Source organism: Macaca thibetana, chromosome 3, assembly GCF_024542745.1.
Source record: "Macaca thibetana thibetana isolate TM-01 chromosome 3, ASM2454274v1, whole genome shotgun sequence".
NCBI classification, from domain to species: domain Eukaryota; kingdom Metazoa; phylum Chordata; class Mammalia; order Primates; family Cercopithecidae; genus Macaca; species Macaca thibetana.
The window spans coordinates 106870711-106888467 of NC_065580.1; the positions used below are offsets into that span (position 1 = coordinate 106870711).

At 45.1% G+C, this 17757-nt stretch overlaps 1 protein-coding gene across 2 annotated transcripts in view; it reads right to left on the minus strand.

Moving 5' to 3' along the window:
- Positions 1–17757, minus strand: part of AOAH (acyloxyacyl hydrolase) — a 207417-nt gene that overhangs the window by 17684 nt on the left and 171976 nt on the right. For both annotated transcript variants that reach the window (XM_050785510.1, XM_050785509.1), the window contains exons 17-20: positions 10865–10923; positions 10727–10786; positions 9009–9105; positions 761–837 (exon numbers count right to left, since the gene is read on the minus strand). In XM_050785510.1, the coding sequence (XP_050641467.1) occupies positions 761–837; positions 9009–9105; positions 10727–10786; positions 10865–10923 (293 nt within the window). The remainder of the gene's footprint in view (positions 1–760; positions 838–9008; positions 9106–10726; positions 10787–10864; positions 10924–17757) is intronic.

A 17757-nucleotide genomic window follows, 5' to 3' on the forward strand; every position in this document is an offset into this window, starting at 1 on the left:
CATCCCTCCCCATAGAGGAGCAGCTTTCTACATTTTACAAGTGGCAGAACAACTCCCCCACTTCTTTTTCTTCTTCTTCTTAATAAAGAAATGTCATGAGCAAGTCCAGGACATACAACAGATAAAAGTAGAGCTTCTCTGGTTGAAGCCAGAATAATGGGATGGGAGTGGAGCCAGGAGGGGACACAGTCCCACCCTCTGGCTCCCCTTGCTTTGTGAAGAGACCAGAGGAGAGCTACTTTACAGAACTGTACTTTGGATCCTCGATAGAAACAGCTCTTACTGTAGGATACCGCTAAGGACATTGTTCTCCTCCTATACAGCACCCTTTCTAGGAAGACCATAGAATACGTTTCTCATGGGTCTCACTTCCAAAAAATCCTTGTTATTTTCCTCTTTTTTTTTTTTTTGGAGTGCTTGATTTATTTTTCTTATCTTATGGAAGCCATGGCTTAATGCCCCTTTTAGCATTGCACAGAGCTGCCCTTCTGGCAGTTTCTCAGGACTGCCCTGCACATATTTTATGAATTATAGAAACTAAGTCAGGAATCCAAGTATAATTTCTACTTTATTTTCCTATTGTCCCAAATTTCACTTTGTTTTCATTAAATCTTCTATCTTATACGTGTATGTACCTTACCTCAAATCCTTTCTTTCTGGAACAAAACAGGATAAAAATAAACACATGAATGTGTAAGCATAATTAAAAACTAACAAACCATCCAATAACCTTCGGCAGCCACCATGTGACTGCGCTCACCTCGTTGGGGTGGAATCCATCCACGGGCTCGATGAGCTGCCAGGGCTGTCCGCCTCTCTTCTGCCACTCCTGTATGACTGCAGGACACAAAACGAGAGGGTTACAGACACACTTGCACAAGCAACGGCCAACATCCAAGGACAAGGACATGAGAGCTGCCTATGCCCTCCCGGGCCCATGTTGACTCAGCCACGGCTGTCTCTGAGCTGCTCTCTTGCACTGGGGGATTTCTGAACATAAAAAATCTTCCCACTGTGTGTGTGTGTGCTTTTTCTAACTCAGGAAGGGAATACATGAGAATGTTGGATGAATGTGGTTTGTGTAGCAGGGAGGGCAGTAGGAAAAGGTGAGCTCTAAAATATTCAACACCTATTTCAGTACATGTCACTTTTCGGTGGTGCGGTAGGATGGTATTACAGTAGGGGAAAGTCAAACATTTTGTTAACATCCCCTTTCATGGGCTGCCATTTGCAGACTCTGCCTGCATGTGTCAAGCACTTGCCTTTAAAAATCATACAGTATGTCAGGAATATAATTACATAAAATTATCTCATCGCCACAGTTAGAAGGAGTATGGCTGCAGAAAAAATATTATGAACCCCAAAGTGATGAAAAGCAATGAAACTGTCCTTCAACAGGGGTGAGAGACCAAGAATGTCAGTTGCTCTAAGGCAGCAGCACAATTAACTCTACATCATTCCATCATACAGTCAGTAAGAACTCCTCAAGGAAACTTCAAATCCCTAGGAAGCCTCCAGAGAGCAGCATCTGAGCCAGCTGCTCCTGGCGAAGCTACGCCCTCACTTTCCCAGCGTCCAGTGATGGGGGCAGGCACAACTAAGATTCCTCCCGTTCTTTACTCTTCATTCCCCAGAAAACTCAAGAACATAGGTCTGTGCCCTCTGTTTCTCCCCTTCTCATCCCAAAGTAAGGATGGAAATTCTGTCAGGGGCTTTGATTGGACAAGAGGGGCTGGACTTCCCATGGCTGAGTCAATACAAGGCTGCTTCTGCAGTTAGTCCTAATATTCCAGCATGGTATCCCCACTTACTACTTAGCCTCCATTCCCCAGGGGCTGAGGATAATGCTGCCCTTCTCAAAGCTCAGGAAAAAATTCATACTACTGGTTTGGAGTCCTACACACTGAATCTCCAGCCCCTGTTAGCTTATTCTCTGGCAGAAAGACTGCCCCTGAGCCGCAGCCTCATATTATGCTTCTAGAGGCTGTTAGAAGAAGCAGCTATTGAAAAGTGGCCTTTGCATTTCTTGAAAACTCAAATTGAGGACACTGTCCACTGTGTTATGTGGTGTCTGCCACACAGAGTCTCCAGGGAGAAGTTGCGGCGTGCTGGTAAATAACACTTCTCTCTGAAGGAATGGTAGGTACCTGCTCTTCTAATAGGAAGCTCAGAGCTGCAGCAATGCTTAAACAGCACTCACTCTCATGCAAGTTTATTTGTTCTGCCAAGCCAGCATGCAGCTTTCGACAATATCTTTCTTGCCCTTGGCCATAGTGTCTTGTAAAGGGACAGTTTTGGGGAAGCTTGCCTGGTTCAGTCTTCAGCTTGCCTGGCCTGTTTTTCCTGTTTTGCCTGTTTTTTCTTTTTTTTGGGTTGGGGGGGGGCGGTGCATGACCTTGGAATCCAACCTTCTTCTTGAGGTTCAATTCTAGCTGCCCCACCTTTCCCTCTGGACTTGACACTCTGAAGCTCCTGTGGGTTCCAGACTGCCCTGCTGGCTGCAATACTGGCCCTGCCTGCTCAGGCATGTTGTCCAGCCCATTCCCTGCCATTCCTGATCTGAACATCCAACAAATTGCCCTTAATGGAGAACCAGGCGTCTGGAAAGATTTCTTCAAACGCAGAGCCAGGATCACCACTCTCAGTTCTCTTTGTCCTTTTATGATCTTTGTCTCGTCTATCCTTGCAGTCCCACAGGAGTCTCTCAAACAACAATCAGCAATGATGCAGAAAGACCCAGGCCAGGTGAAATGTCAGCCTCCCCGTCCCCTCTGTGACTTCAGAGATAACATCATCTCCATTCTACTTGTGCTCCTTTTTGCTTCACCAAAGTTCTTGATGAACATTTTGTCCCTTCTCCCACTTTTCCCTTTATTTTTAGTTGGGTTTCACTTTATGCTGTACAGATGCTAACAGAAGAAAGAAAAGAAAGAATGAAAGAAAATCCCAACAGTGTGTTGCAAGGACTGAATGTTTGTGTCCCTTTCAAATTCCTGTGTTGAAACTCGAATCCACAGTATGATGGCATAGGTAATTATTCTATGAAGATGGAGCCCCCATCATGGGGTTCATGCCCATGAATTCATGCCCAGCCAGGTGTGGTGGCTCATGCCTGTAATCCCAGCACTTTGGGAGGCCGAGGCGGGTTGATCACGAGGTCAGGCGTTCAAGACCAGCCTGGCCAACATAGTGAAACCCCGTCTCTACTAAAAATACAAAAGAAAACCCAAAAATAAAGAAACAAACCAAAAGATTAGCCAGGTGTGGTGTTGGGCACCTGTAATCCCAGCTACTCGAGAGGCTGAGGCAGGAGAATTGCTTGAATCTGTGAGGAAGAGGTTGCAGTGAGGCGAGATTGCGCCACTGCACTCCAGCCGGGGCGACAGTGTGAGATTCCGTCTCAAAAATAAATAAAAATAAAATGAACCCCAGAGGGCTCTCTCACTCTTTTTTTTTTTTTAAACCATATGAGGATACAATGAGAAGTTGGCAGTCAGCAACATGGAAGGGGACCCTCACCAGAACCTGACCATGCTGGCATCCTGATTTTAAACTTTTAGCCTCCAGAACTGTGAGAAATAACTTTTTGTTGTTTATAAGTCACCCAATTCATGGTATTTTATTACAGTATTCTGAGACAAGACAGTTATTAAAAAATTCCCAGGTGTGCTAATAAGAGCAAGCCAATGGGAATTGAGCCCAATCAAGACTTCAGACAGAATCTACTAAAAAGTTGTGAAGAGTTGGATGAATAAGACACGGAGGCAGAGTCCTCTTGTAATAAATAGATGCACAGCAAACCAGGACCTGACCTGGACTATCCTGGTGTCATCTGATGCAGTGGTGGTAGGAAGCCTCTTAAATACTTTTTGACTCTCCATGTCTGCAAAGAGAGTTGAATGACATATTGAATCAAAATCCATGCCTGAGATGGCTAAGAAAAAGTCTAGAAAAGGATTATGGTGATCAGGAGCTCTGGAAAATCCACAGTAGACAGCAAATTTGAACCTGTTAAGGAAACACAGTTTAAACAAGATCGTGTTCCTTGAGAAGAATGTTTACTAGGAGCCTGATATTACAAAGGTGAGATTTGCTTATACAGGAGTTTCTTAGACTGTGATTAAATTTTGGCATCTAGGCTTAAAGTAATTCTAGGCTATTTTCATTTTGATTTGCATTTTATGTGAGTTACTAATTACCAAACTAAAACCTATGGCCCTTAGAGAAAGAAAGAGAGGTGTTGATAGATGTCTTCATGGAACAAGATGATTCAATTACCAGAGTTAGTGATGCAGGTTGAGCATCTCACATCCGAAAAGCCAAAATCCAAAATGCTCTAAAATTCAAAACTTTTTGACTGTCAACATGATGCTGAAAGGAAATGCCTATTGGAAAACTTTGGATTTTGTATGTAGGATGCTCAACTGCTAAGTATATATAATGCATATATTCCAAAGTCCTAAAACATCCCCCAAAATCCAAAATCTGAAACACTTTTTGTCCCAAGCATGCAGGATAAGGATATTCAACCTATACTGTGTTTTCAAAATGAGAAGAGATGACCATTCCCTTCTCCTTCCCTTGGAGACTTGAGCAATCCCATGATTGTGGGGATTATAAAAGGAAAACTCAGGAAAAAAAGCACAAAGAAAGAGAAGGGATATTTACTTGACAAGCTTTGCAGAGGAACAGGGTTGGGAGCAGTGGGAGAGGTCCACCTTTTATCATCACCATAGTCCAGCAATTCTAAATGATGTCGATGACAACACATTCCTCCCTGCTAGGAAATTATTCCTGTCTGTCAACTCCCATCCCTTCCCTACATTAGGTGGCAACTACAAGGGAGTCCAGCCTTTGGAAGAACTTGCTTGCCATATAAAATAATACAATAGGTGTTAAAAGAAAATGCTGCAAGTTTACTAAGACTACACCCTGTTTATTTACAGAGATAAGCATCATTTTTTTCCCCATATGATTATTATGCCTGTGAGGGCTACAGGTCATCACATGCATGTAGCTATCAGGACAGTAAAACTTAAGGGAGCTTCAGTAACTCACAGGCAAGTGTTTATTTAGGATTTTATCTGTATCATGGCCAATGTCAAAGGAAAGATCCTTTTTTTGTTTATCTCAGGATGAATTCTGCTTTCTTGGGAGAAATGCAATACCAGACACTGGTCTTTACTTTTTCCTTGATTGATTTTAGAGTGGGAGGTCCAATCAAAGATAACATGGTAAGTTGGTCAGTTTCCTTTCTACTTTGGACCATAACTTAAAATAGACCAATGAATTCCTATTTGTCCTTCAGAAGACCTGGATTAAGTTTCTTGAATGATCATGGATGATCTGTGGAGATTTGGAGCATGATGTATTTTGTTTTGTTTTCTTCTTCTTTAACATAGTTTATTTGTAAAATCAAAGAAACGGCTAACGACCAGCTTTCCAAAGATGTAACAGAAAGAATGGAGGAAGACTCATAAAACACTTGATAGCTGTTTGATGAACAGCAACACTAGCAGATATTTTAAAGAAAAGGCTGCTTTCTGGTCAGCACCATAAAGTCATTGGCTGATTTCACAAATGTATTCATGGTGAGGGGAAGCAAGAGCCAGGTTTACTCCAATTGAGCTATCTGGGAAGCTGAGGGCAGCTGGAGATATATTTAAACTGTCAGTGTAAAAATGGCTTTGTCAGCCAAGTGGCATTTTCTTTCCTCTGTGGGGAGGTGTGGTGCAGACAAAGAAAAAGAATATCACCTGCTCAAGTTGGCATTTCCTGAAGGGAGGAAAAGTTGCTGCCTCTGTTTAGTTCATAACCAGTTGGAGAATGAGTCAGCAAGAGACAAAAAGAGTCTTTGGAGATGAGCAATCACTTTTCAGTGCTGGACTGAGGCTGCCAGGGTGGAAAATGAACGGGTCTTGTGCCTACCTTCAAGAGACAGGGACCCTCAACTGCAATTTGCTCTGTCACAAGGATGTGAAATTGTGAATTTTAATATCATGAAAAATGAGAATATTTTTAACACAATGGTCAGATCACATACAGTACCAAAATGAGAGGAGAGATTTTCATGGGACTATCAGGACTGCAGACGTAATAAATAACTCTGTAGGATTTTAATTTCTGATAAAAGATTACTTTTCTTCTTGGTAATGAGATGCATTTCTACCATACCTTCCTTGAAGGAACTCAAAGTACTTCACAGACATGAATGGAGCTGGGGGGTGGGTTGGACATCAGGAGTGAAGGAGTTGCTTCATACACACTGACGATGGTGGGGGCAGGGGGATGGCCACTAGCAGTTATTGAGTCCTTACAACTTTACAAGTTTTGTTTTACTTAATCCTTACATGGGTTAGTTATTTCTATCCTACATGCAAGGAAACAAAGGCTGGGTGGTTATTTAATTCACTTGAGGCTACCCAGCTATTCTGTGTCTGAGCTGGAATAGGAACACAGTTGTAAATTCTGGGCTCTTTCTATAACCACACATTGTACCCACATGAGGTGGGTTTCTGGGAAGATGAGCTGCCCAGGCATGGGCGGTCACCCATGGAGATGGATCTTGGAGGGGATTATCCCTCCAGCTACTTTGGAAAATGCTAAAATTTCAAGTTAAAAATGTCTTTTGCAGTACCCAACTCTGAGCTTAAGTCAGGACACTACCACAGTTCCCAAAAACCAGACAGAAAAGCTAGCTCTTTCAGAGGTGGACAAGGCGGCACCTAGACATCAAATGCAGGTGCTGTATCAGATGTTCATGGGGGTGGGCCCCACAGTGGTCCCACTGTTCTCACAGGCCTTCCCTAGTGGGGTGTCCACTAACTTCCTGAGGAGAAGACGAAGAAGGCCCCATGGAGAAATGCCTAGGAGGCTTCTACCACGTTGATGTAGAATGTTCAGTTCAGCTTAATTCAACTTTTTGCTTTTTCACTGCGTCTATTATTGCTGTGAGGACAAGAAAGGACTGATGAGGCTCTGCTTCCAAGCATGTCAGTTCAGCAGTGGAATTCTGGGCAGACAAGAATAAAGCTCTTCTCTCTATATCCTCCACAGAGATAAGGACTCTTCTGTTTTGTTGACAATTATGTTCCCAGCACCTTCATAGCTCTGGGCACATAACAGGACTTACAAATCTGATGACTGACCCAGCTCTTAATCTTGAGGCATTATAGAGCTCCATTTATTAAACTTTATTTTTATTTTTATAGAGATGAGGTCTCTGTCAACCAGGCTGGAGTTCAGTGATGTGATCACAATTCACTGTAGCCTCAACCACCCAGGCTCAAGTGATCCCCCCATCTCAGCCTCCAGAATAGCTGGGACTACAAGCATGCACCACCATGCCTGGCTAATTAAAAAAAATTTTTTCATAGAGATGGGGTGTCGCAATGTTGCCCAGGCTGGTCTTGAACTCCTGGACTTGAGTGATCCTCCCACCTCGGCCTCAGAAACCATTTACTAAACTGTAATGGGCATAGAAATGATCTGTGGATTGTGTTTGAATGCAGGTTCTGATTAGGTAGGTAGGTCTGGAGTGGGCCCTGGAATTCTGCATTTATAACCAGCTCTTGGGTGGTGTTGATTTTGCTTATCCAGAAGCATACATTGAGTAGCAAGGGTGTAAGGAAATGGTACCTTTTCTGTGTAACAGGCATAACATTTAGGAGGATGGCACATTACTTCATACAATCATCACAGAGAATTGTTAGGAAGATATGGTATCCCCATTTCCAGGGCTGGAAAGGGAGTTTAAAATATTCAGAGAATTGCCTGCAGTCCCAGAGATAATAAATGACAGAGCTAGAGATCACTCTGGAAAGTAAGAAAGTCCCATGTGAGTGTTAGACATTATTATATTTTTAATAACTTTATCTATATTCAAGGTTGATGATGATCAAAGATCACTTGGTGGTGCATTTGTTTACACCAGGAATTCATTAATGAGTCTTCAACTCTGCATTTTAATGAGAAGTTATTTATCAAAATGTCTCTCCCCATGAGAGAAATGTGTATCACCTAGGCAGGAAATCTAGTTAAGGGAGATCAGTCTTGTTGAAAGGATGTTAGGAATTGAACTACTAGAGTCTGCAATGCAAAATGTGTCAGCGAATGTAATATTTGATAATTCATGATGGCCATCTGCTCCAACCCAGATGCTACGGATGGGGGCATTGGGGGTGGGGGACAGAGATGATAAACTCTGGATGAGGAATCTTCCATCTTTCGCCTACACTGTGAAACCCTTCATTAGCATTATCTCATCTGGCAGTCAACAGGGGGCTTTGCTCTTGTATAAAAATTGCTTAGCAATGAAAATGAATCAGGAAGGATTACAGTCAATAAGCAATAATTTTTCAGACTCAAGATGTAAAGGGTAAATCAGTAGCTATAGTAATCATGCCTGTTTTTGTGTGGCCCCTCAGCAGTGACTCCAGTGTTTGGACAGAATGCTAAAAAACAAACTTAGTAATAGTCTTTCCAGAAAGTTGGGACATGGGTTGATCACTTTGCCACGGGCAAGTTCTTTGGTCCCTCCCTTAGAGGTTCTGATTAAGTTCATCCTGTATGGAGTGTGGGAATCTGCACTGCTCTTGAGTCCCTGGGTATTTCAGGGCCCACTGTGAGAGGTGCCACCATATCCCTCATTTCTGTCACATCCATCAGGTAACCAGGGCTTTTAACCTGGGAAGAACAGGTTAGTGAGTGCATTAACCTGCAGGTTGCCAGCCCAAATCTCTTTCTAACCAGTCGCTGGCTCTATTGCATCAGGGATTCTAAAATGATGTTGAAGTACAGAGGTAATGCTGAGCCCAATCTTTTCAGAAAAAGTCCCACATTTTATCTTTTTTCAATACTGAGAGCTATTAGTGTGTCAGAATAGGCAGGAGTAACCCTGCCTAGTCTGCGGCCTGCTGGCTTATAAAAAGCAGTATAAAACCAGCTGCCCAGGCCCTAAACTAGCTGCTGCTTTCATCTTCTGTCAACACCCAAACAAAGCTACTTACTTTCATGGAAGGCAAAATCCATGTAGAAAAGATCGAAGTTTGTAAATTTCTCACTGGCTGCAATTTTTTTCAGTGTGTTGGAGAGTTGCTCTGCTCTCTGAAGAGAGATGAAACAGGGAGAATTCCATGAAATCTAGACTTTGACTTTAGTGACATAATTCAGGCAGAACAAAGAAATCGATCATCCCCATCCTACTCTACTTTCATTTCTCCAAGCCATCAGCAGACAGCTGCTCTGCACATTAAATTCTAGTCACATACAAATGGCCAATGAACGTGAGACAAATGTTAACATTCTTTAGGAATTGAATCAGTGTAAATTAGTGATACTAGTTTTTCCACCCTTGGGATTGTCAAAAGTAAGATAACCATGATATTGAATGTTGTCATGGGTAGGTGTCATTAGCTTAACTTTTCTAGAGAGCAATTTGGCAATACGGATCAAATCCTTAAACACGGACATACCCTTTGGCCCAGTAATTCTTCTAGGAATTTGTCTCAAGGGAATAGAGATGTACACAGAGACTTACACCTTTAGATATACGATTGTTCATCACAATGCTATTTATCATAGTATAAATTTGGAAACAATCTAAATGTCCAACACCAAAGGATGAAATAAATCATAATATATTCACATGTATAAACTTTAGAATGGTTTCAATATTATGGTGTGGAGAAACAATTTATGAACACTGGAAAGCATAACAGAGTATGTGCATTCTCATACTATGTAGGCAAAAAACCAAATATATTGATCTCTGGAAGTGGTAATGGGAAGACATACACATATACTAACTTTGGGTGGTGAAATTTTGGGTGATCTTTGTTACTTTTCTTTATTTTTTTTGTGTTCTCCAAGTTCAAAAAATTGAAATATGCTTTCTATGTAAAAAATGTTCAATAAGTCTTTTGTTCATTCATTTTTGTTTTTGAGACAGGGTCTTGCTCTGTCGCCCAGGCTGGAATGCAATGGCGCGATCTTGGCTCACTGCAACCTCCGCCTCCTGGGTTCAAGTGATTCTCATGCCTCAGCCTCCTGAGCAGCTGGGACTACAGGTGCCCACCATGACACCTGGCTAATTTTTGTATTTTTAGTAGAGATGGGGTTTCATCATGTTGATCAAGCTGGTCTCAAACTCCTGACCTCAAGTGATCCTTTCACCTCAGCCTCCCAAAGTGCTGGGATTACAGGTGTGAGCCACTGCGTCCAGCCTCAATAAATATTTTACAAAGAGATTATTCACCATCCATGAAAGAAGTGCAAATCATATTCTTTGAGCAATGGATTCCCTGAGAGAAGGGAGGAAGGTTCTTATTTACCTCGGGAGAACTTCTGTCATGCATAGGGGCCAAACTCAACCAACTCTCTCCAAATCCACAACTATGCTTAGGACCAGCTTTAAAAGGTGTGTGTCTGTGTGTGTGTGTGTGCGCGCGCGCGCGTGCACAGGGGAGTGTTTGTGCCCACATGTGGACACACGAGAGAGACAGTGGCTGAGAAACACAGTCAGCAGAGGACAGACCCAGAGCGAGACAGAAGGAGACAGGGTGTACCAGGTTCTCTTGGCTGCCCAAGCACCTGGAAGGTTTGATCTTGTTATTCACCAGCTTGGAGACCATCCCCCTGCCAGGATCCCATCCCCAGTGAAAACTCTGCAGCAAACACAGGGAAAGAATGATCAAAGATGGTATCAAAAGGCCTGTGACAGTCGTACCTCTGAAGTGAGAGTCCGCAACGTCTTGTTGGAAGACATCCAGCCGTGGCAGGGGCTGACCTGAGAGCGGGAAAACACTTTGATTACAGAGGAACAGGGTGGGTTAGCAGGCCTTGAAGCAAGCCAGTGAGTGCTCACCTGGAGGCAGTTCAGGAAGGAGTACAAGTGCGCATAGGTCACGTCTTTATTTAGCTGGCCTGGAAAACAGAACGGTCTGGTAGATTGCATGGCACTCAGCAATAGCAGCATTTAGAGACACTCGGGGGCTTCCCTGCCTCCCTTGCAGAAGGTCGCTATTTCCAGCGGATTCCCCTGATTTTTCATGCAGCATTGCTCTTGAAGAATGCCTGTGCTTTCCTCCTTTCTGAGCCTCTAGAAATTCAGACCCAGAGTTGGGGAGGAGCCCTGAGGAGCTCACTTCCATATAGAGCTCTGGACATGGGCCAGGATGGGGCTGGGGAAACTGGCCTCATCTGGACTCAGGAAAAAGAAATCCAAGTATCCTACAGCTCGATATGAATGAGGATGCCTTGAATAAAGCCCTTTAAGAGCAGCACTTTCTCCTGGCCGTGGTATGAAATGCTCCCTGCATGGGGCACAGGGAACATTCGAGGTGGCGGTTGACCTAATTCTCTTTTCGAGGTTTATGGAACGCACAGGTCTGACCAAATTATGCCATGCCAAGGGCCTGGCAGGACGTTCTGAGTATCTGAAGCTCTGACCACGTAGTTCCCTGCAGTTGGTGAGCTGAAAGCTGTGCAAAATGCTCGGGTGGCCCATGGGATGGGGAGGCAATACCTCATGTCTCCCTTTGTGGCACTGGATTAAGGGCTGTCCAGTGGATATCTTATTTGACCCTAATTAGTAGACACCCTTATTTTCTAATGCAGGTTACAGAGGTACATAACAAAGTGAAAAGTACCAGATGAGGGTTCATCCAGTTTTTCTGAACATCAGCTATAGTCCCAGAATCTGTGGGGGTGATTTCTTCTCTCTTCCAACACTGCTCCACCCCGCCTCCAGCATATACTCCCCCCGAAGCAATTAGACTTTCATGCTGTGGCTGACACACAAAATCCAGGGCTCCCCAAAGCTCGGGGGTGAATGACTGACACTGTATCCATTAACACTCCTCACACTCTTGAACACATAAAGGAAGATAATAGGACCTATCTCAGAATGAAGAGAAAGATTGAAGGTGATAGAACACAGTCTTATTTTTCACTTATACCTCTGGTTAGTTAGACTGGAAGATAGATTCAATTTTCTTGTCACAGAGAAAAAATTTATTATCTCTCTGTGTGGTTGAGTGAGTCCCAGGACGGGAAAGCCACAGGCTCATTACGGCCACTAAAGCCACAGTGACCCGCCAGGTCTGTCTTCTGCACAGGCTCCTGTATCTTCACATTTTAAATGAATCCCAAGCCCTCGGCTTTTGTCCTTGCTTTCATTTTATGGGTCCAACACTGAGCTCCCATTTTCCCCCAAGTTCCTACTTCTACCCACAGAGGCTTTGTTCCATTTTGTGTGTGTGTGTGTGTGTGTGTGTGTGTGTGTGTACTTTTTGTCATTTGCTCCCTTCCTGAATGTGTCTCAGCTGCACTGACTGATGTTTTCCTTCTCCACTCCCCACCCTGGGTTCTCCACATGCTCTTCTGGCTTGGCTCTTCCCCTTTGGGGGCTGCCACTGAGTCATGACCTTCCGTCTCCCCACCTTCTGTCAGGGCCCAGTGTCTGGCTGCTTTTGCCTTGGTGCCTGGTGCCATCTTGTCTCTATGTTGGAACTGGGGCCTCATAGTGAAACTTAGGTAGCCTGGCTGGGGCCCTGCCACCCTTCTGGGCCCTAGTGTGTCCCCTCCCACTGAGGGGCAGCATCTCTCTGCAGCCTGATAGGAGGTGGCACCTCATGCCTGACCATGCACTCTCCCCTCCCCACCTTCAGGCCCAGATTGCTTTGATATCCAGAGAGGCCGGAGTTTGTCCTGCTCCTGTGACACTGGGAACTTCATTGTTGACTCCGCCTTGGGGATGAAGGCCCGCCTTGGCTTTGCTCCACCCTGCCTGACGCCCTCTCCTGCTGTCCTGCTGATGGCCAGCACAGTTCCCAATGAGACCCTGAGGGGTACCCCCCTTCTGCACCTCCTCAGTCCCTCTCCCTTTCCCTCTGGAGTCTCCTGGCTCCACCTCCAGCTGGACCTGATTGAGAAAGGGAACATCCTCAGTGTAGGTGGCTAGGTCTGCTCAACAGGATGAAGGCACATTAGGTGCATTTAGAAGAACCTGGGAAAGTTGTAATGAGTCAGTGTCCCTCCTCTCTGGTGTGTCTGCCTGTTAGAGGGTAGGGACTCTGGGGCTGGTCATGTGGAAGATTGGCTAGAGGTGCTTGTGATGGACTTATGGTTTCGAGGAAGGGAAGAGGGAAATGGTTCTTACACTGTCTGCTTTATTGGCAACATCAGTTGGTCCCCCACTCTTTCTTTTTAAGCTTTGGCTTTGATCTTTGTTGCTTTAATGTAATTTTGGCCTATTGATCCTACCTCTACGGGGTGCATGAAGAGAGGTTGTGTCTGTGACTCCCTGGTTAGAAAGTCCATCTGGATAGGAAAGCTGATCAAGAGAGCCCAGGGGCAGGCCAGGAGGACTGTCCCACAGTGGCCAGGAATCACCAGGGGCCGAGGAGCTCTGCCTATGTGTATCTGTGTGTCTTCATGTGTGTCTGTGTATGTGTGTTTCTGTGTCTGTGTCTCTCTGTGTTTTTGTGTGTTTCTGTGTCTGTGTGTGTGTATGTGTCTGCATGTGTGTGTCTGCGTGTGTCTGTGTCTCTGTGTGTGTGTGCGTGTGTGTGTGTGTGTGCCTGTGTGTGTGTTGTGGGGAGCCAGTGGGCTGTCCCAGTGTTTGCCATAAGCTCCTCTGAAGATCAAAGGCCTGTTCTTCTCCAGCTGGCTAAGTGTCGGCTTGTGTCTTCGTAATCTGTAACTTCTTTAGGGCAGGGTCTCTGGTAACTATTTAATTCTGGAAACATAACTGAAATCTTAGGTACCATAGAAACCTAGAACCAACAAAGATCAGTCTTTGAAATGAAATGCCATGTAAATGTATTAAAACCACATTCATTCAGATGGAGGGAAAGCGCATGATAAAATAGAAACACCAAGGTATTTTAAAAAGGCATTTGGTTTCAAGTTTAAGAGTAATTGGGGCAAGATGAAGTTGCTGTTTTGTGGCAGAAGCTCTTCAAGGCAGGCCCACTAGCAGATGAATTTGCAGCCAGGAGTCCCTGGCTTCCTCCCTATCGTCTAACCCTTGGGATGGCCCCAGAAGGCCTGTGACTTGCCCATCCTCATGGGCACTCAGCACGTTCGCTATCAGGGTCCATGTGCTGCGTTCCTCAGCGGAGCTGTCTTTTCTCTCTCATTTGAGGACACAGACTGCATCTTATGTCATCTTTACTCAAAAGCACAGAATAGGAATCTCAGAGATATTTCTGGAATGATCGCCTTCCTTACGGACCATGGCTGAGAGGACTTGTGACCGGCCAAGCTTGACTTTTCTCGAAAGACCCATGCCAGTAGAATCCCAGTGTGTGAGGCTTGCTGTCTGGTAATTCCTCACGAAGACAATAAACTCCCACCAGGAATTTTAGTGACTAGGAGAGACTGTGGGATGCCCCAGCCCTCGGCAGCCAGTGACAGACTGGGTAGTGAGTCACAAATCTGGCTGAGAAGGAGGGATGCCAGGAGGGATTGGTCCCCCCCGCCTCCCTGGCAGGAGTGAGACAGCCACCTGCTCTTGTTCTGGGCCCCTGTGACCTGCTGAGTGGTGCTGTGGCATTTAACCCTGCCTTCACTGGTTGCTCAGGCTGAGTTCCTGCCCATCCTTCTGAGGGGAAAGGAGGCAGCAGAGACTGTGTCACTGACCAGGGGGTCTCCTACCATGCCTCTGTTTCCTGAACGCTTTCTTAATTTTTAAGAAGTGGCCCAAGTCAAGTCTAGACACTATGTTCACCACATTTCTAGGCCCAAATAAATGGAACTCATCCCCTTCCCCCCTACTTTTTTTTTCTTTGCACAGCACCCTTAGCACAACCCTTAACGTGGTGCCCAGGAATCAGACTTGAGTGTCCAGCTGCTGACTAAGATGAGATCTATGGTGGCCTAGGCAGAGCAACCAAACCCTGAGGCCGGCCCAGCACGAACCCTGCTTCACTGCTGGCTCAAGATCCAAAGACGGGGTTTGGGGTGAGAGCAGAAGAGAGACAGCGCAAGAGCAATAAATAAAATTACTGTAGTTAATGAAAGCATCTATCTCACAGAGTCGTTTTAAGAATCACACCTTCTCAGCCAGGCACAGTGGCTCATGCCTGTAATCCCAGCACTTTGGGAGTCCGAGGCAGGTGGATCACCTGAGATCAGGAGATCGAGACCAGCCTGGCCAACATGTGAAATCCCATCTCTACTAAAAGTACAAAAAATTAGCCTGGTGTGTTGGCGGGCGCCTGTAATCCCAAGCTACTCCGGGGGCTGAGGCAGGAGAATTGCTTGAAGCTGGGAGGCGGAGGTTGCAGTGAGCTATGATTGCGCCGCTGCACTCCAGCCTTGGTGACATAGTAAGACTTCATCTCAAAAGAAAAAAAAAGAATCACACCTTCCTAATGTGGCCCCCTCTAGAAGTCTATCATCTTGTGTGAGTTACGAGTCCTGTCAAAGGAGGCCTGGGGATACTGGACAAATCCCATCTACTTCCCCAGCCTTTCTAGGAAGGACCCTGATGCTTCGTTGAGAAATTTATAATTTATTTCCCATGGCAACCAGGCAGCAGAGATAATTTAGGATGTGAATAATTACTTATCAGCATCAAACAAATTTTAGATGGTTTTAGCTTTCTCCTTGATTGGATTTTTTTTTTCAAAACTACTGATGTTTCTATAGAACAAACTTGTTCTATCTTTTTCTTCTTCCCATTTGTGCTGTGACATGCTAGGGTGTGATTAGCAGCCAGAAAGAGTCCACTTGAGAAGGACAAGGCAAAGTCTAGAGCAGTCTCTCAACCTTGTGTGACAGTCTTGATTTTGGGGTGCTGTCTCGTGCATTGTAGATGTTTAGCAAACCCCCTGGCCTCTGTTTGCTAGATGTTAGTTGCACCCCTCTTCTTCTGAGACCGAGTTTCACTCTTGTTGCCCAGGCTAGAGTACAATGGCGCGATCTCAGCTCACTACAACCTCCCCCTCCTGGGTTCAAGCGATTCTCTTGCCTCAGTCTCCCAAGTAGCTTAGACTACAGGCACCTGCCACCATGCCCGGCTAATTTTTTTGTACTTTTAGTAGAGACAGGGTTTCACCATGTTGGCCAGGCTGGCCTTGAACTCCTGACCTCAGGTGATCCGCCCACCTCGGTCTCCCAAAGTGCTGGGATTACAGGCATGAGTCACTTTACCCAGCCTAGTTGCACCCCTCTTCTATCTCCAGATGTGATAAAAGCAGGGTGGGGGTGAGTGGGTTGCCCCCAGTTGAGAACCACTGGCCTAGAGAATCCACAGAAGTGGACAAATCCCCCAATCATCCTTTTTTCTTCCCTCAGTCCTTTCCAAATTGCATGGAGTCATTCTTACATACCATTCTTACATTCTTTTTTTTTAGACAGGTTTTGTTCGTTGGTTGGTTGGTTTGTTTTTTACTCTTGTCACCAAGGCTGGAGTGCAATGGTGCAATCTCGGCTCACTGCAACCTCCACCTCCTGGGTTCAAGCGATTCTCCTGCTTCAGTCTCCTGAGTAACTGGGATCACAGGCGTGTGCCACCACGCCCTGCTAATTTTTGTATTTTTAGAAGAGACGAGATTTCACTATGTTGGCCAGGCTTGACTTGAACTCTTGACCTCAGTTGATCCACCCGCCTCGGCCTCCCAAATTGCTAAGATTACAGGCATGCCACCATGCCTGGCCTCATTCTTATATTCTTACACACATTTTTCCCTTCCTCCAGTCCTTTCCAAATTGCATGGAGTCATTCTTACATTTGATCTCATATTTATGAAACCAAACATGTCTCATAAATCAAGTGAATTGCATGGCATATCCGAAAGAATTTATGGAGGTGGCGTAACCAGAGTTCGTGGAAAGAGAATGGGATTTGAAATCAGAAAAATGGAAGTCAAGTCAGTATTACTGTGATGGAGTAAATTGGGAACAAATTTCCCTGCCCCCAGCTTCTCTTTCCAAAGCATTTCTTAGTGTCGGAGAGACATTTGGAAATCTGAAAGAATCAGTTGAGGGCAGATGTACAATTTTCATATCCCGTGGTTCAAAGAGACATTCTTAGCCCAGGTTGGTGTCCTTTATACATGCAAAGCAGCCCAGAATGGAGTGAAGTTCCGTGCGTGATCATGCTATTTCTAAGGGGGCGTGGTCAAAGTTGCATGAACAGGAAGAATATGCTCTACTTAGGTGAGGCTGGACAGTGTTTTGCTTGGATAGTAATATTTGTGATACGTGAGTAATTCAAGAGAAAAATGGTTTCATCCTTATTGGTGGAGAATCTGGGATGTGGGTGTCCGCTATTGTCCCTCCAATTAAGAGACCAGAGCTCTGTGAGAGCTAGCTAAAGGACCCTTACTCTTTTCCCAGGTGGGGAGAGGCAGAATTTCCTGAGGGAGAAGTAGGGGGGTTGTCTTAGACAGGGACTGCAGGAAGAGGACAAGGGAAGACTGGAAAGCTATACACAAATATGCAAGAAAAGGCTCTTGATGGCCTGAAATGGGAAATCTTGCTCTCCACCTGCCCCCTCTAAGGAGGGCGTGAAGGAATGAGTTTCAGGTCTTCTTTGAATTTCTCACCTGACTCCTGAGAAGGTGCTTGGACTGCCAGCTCCGTTTAGTGGGTTGGGCTCAGGAGGTGAGTGGGGTAACACCAGGGAAAGGATAGCCCCTTCTTCATGATAGATTGGTGCAGGTGCTGTCAATATGGGGCTGACAGGAGGGTACCCAGGCCTCTTCTTATAGATGCTCATCAGGGAAGACTTAGGCCAGCTCCCTGTTC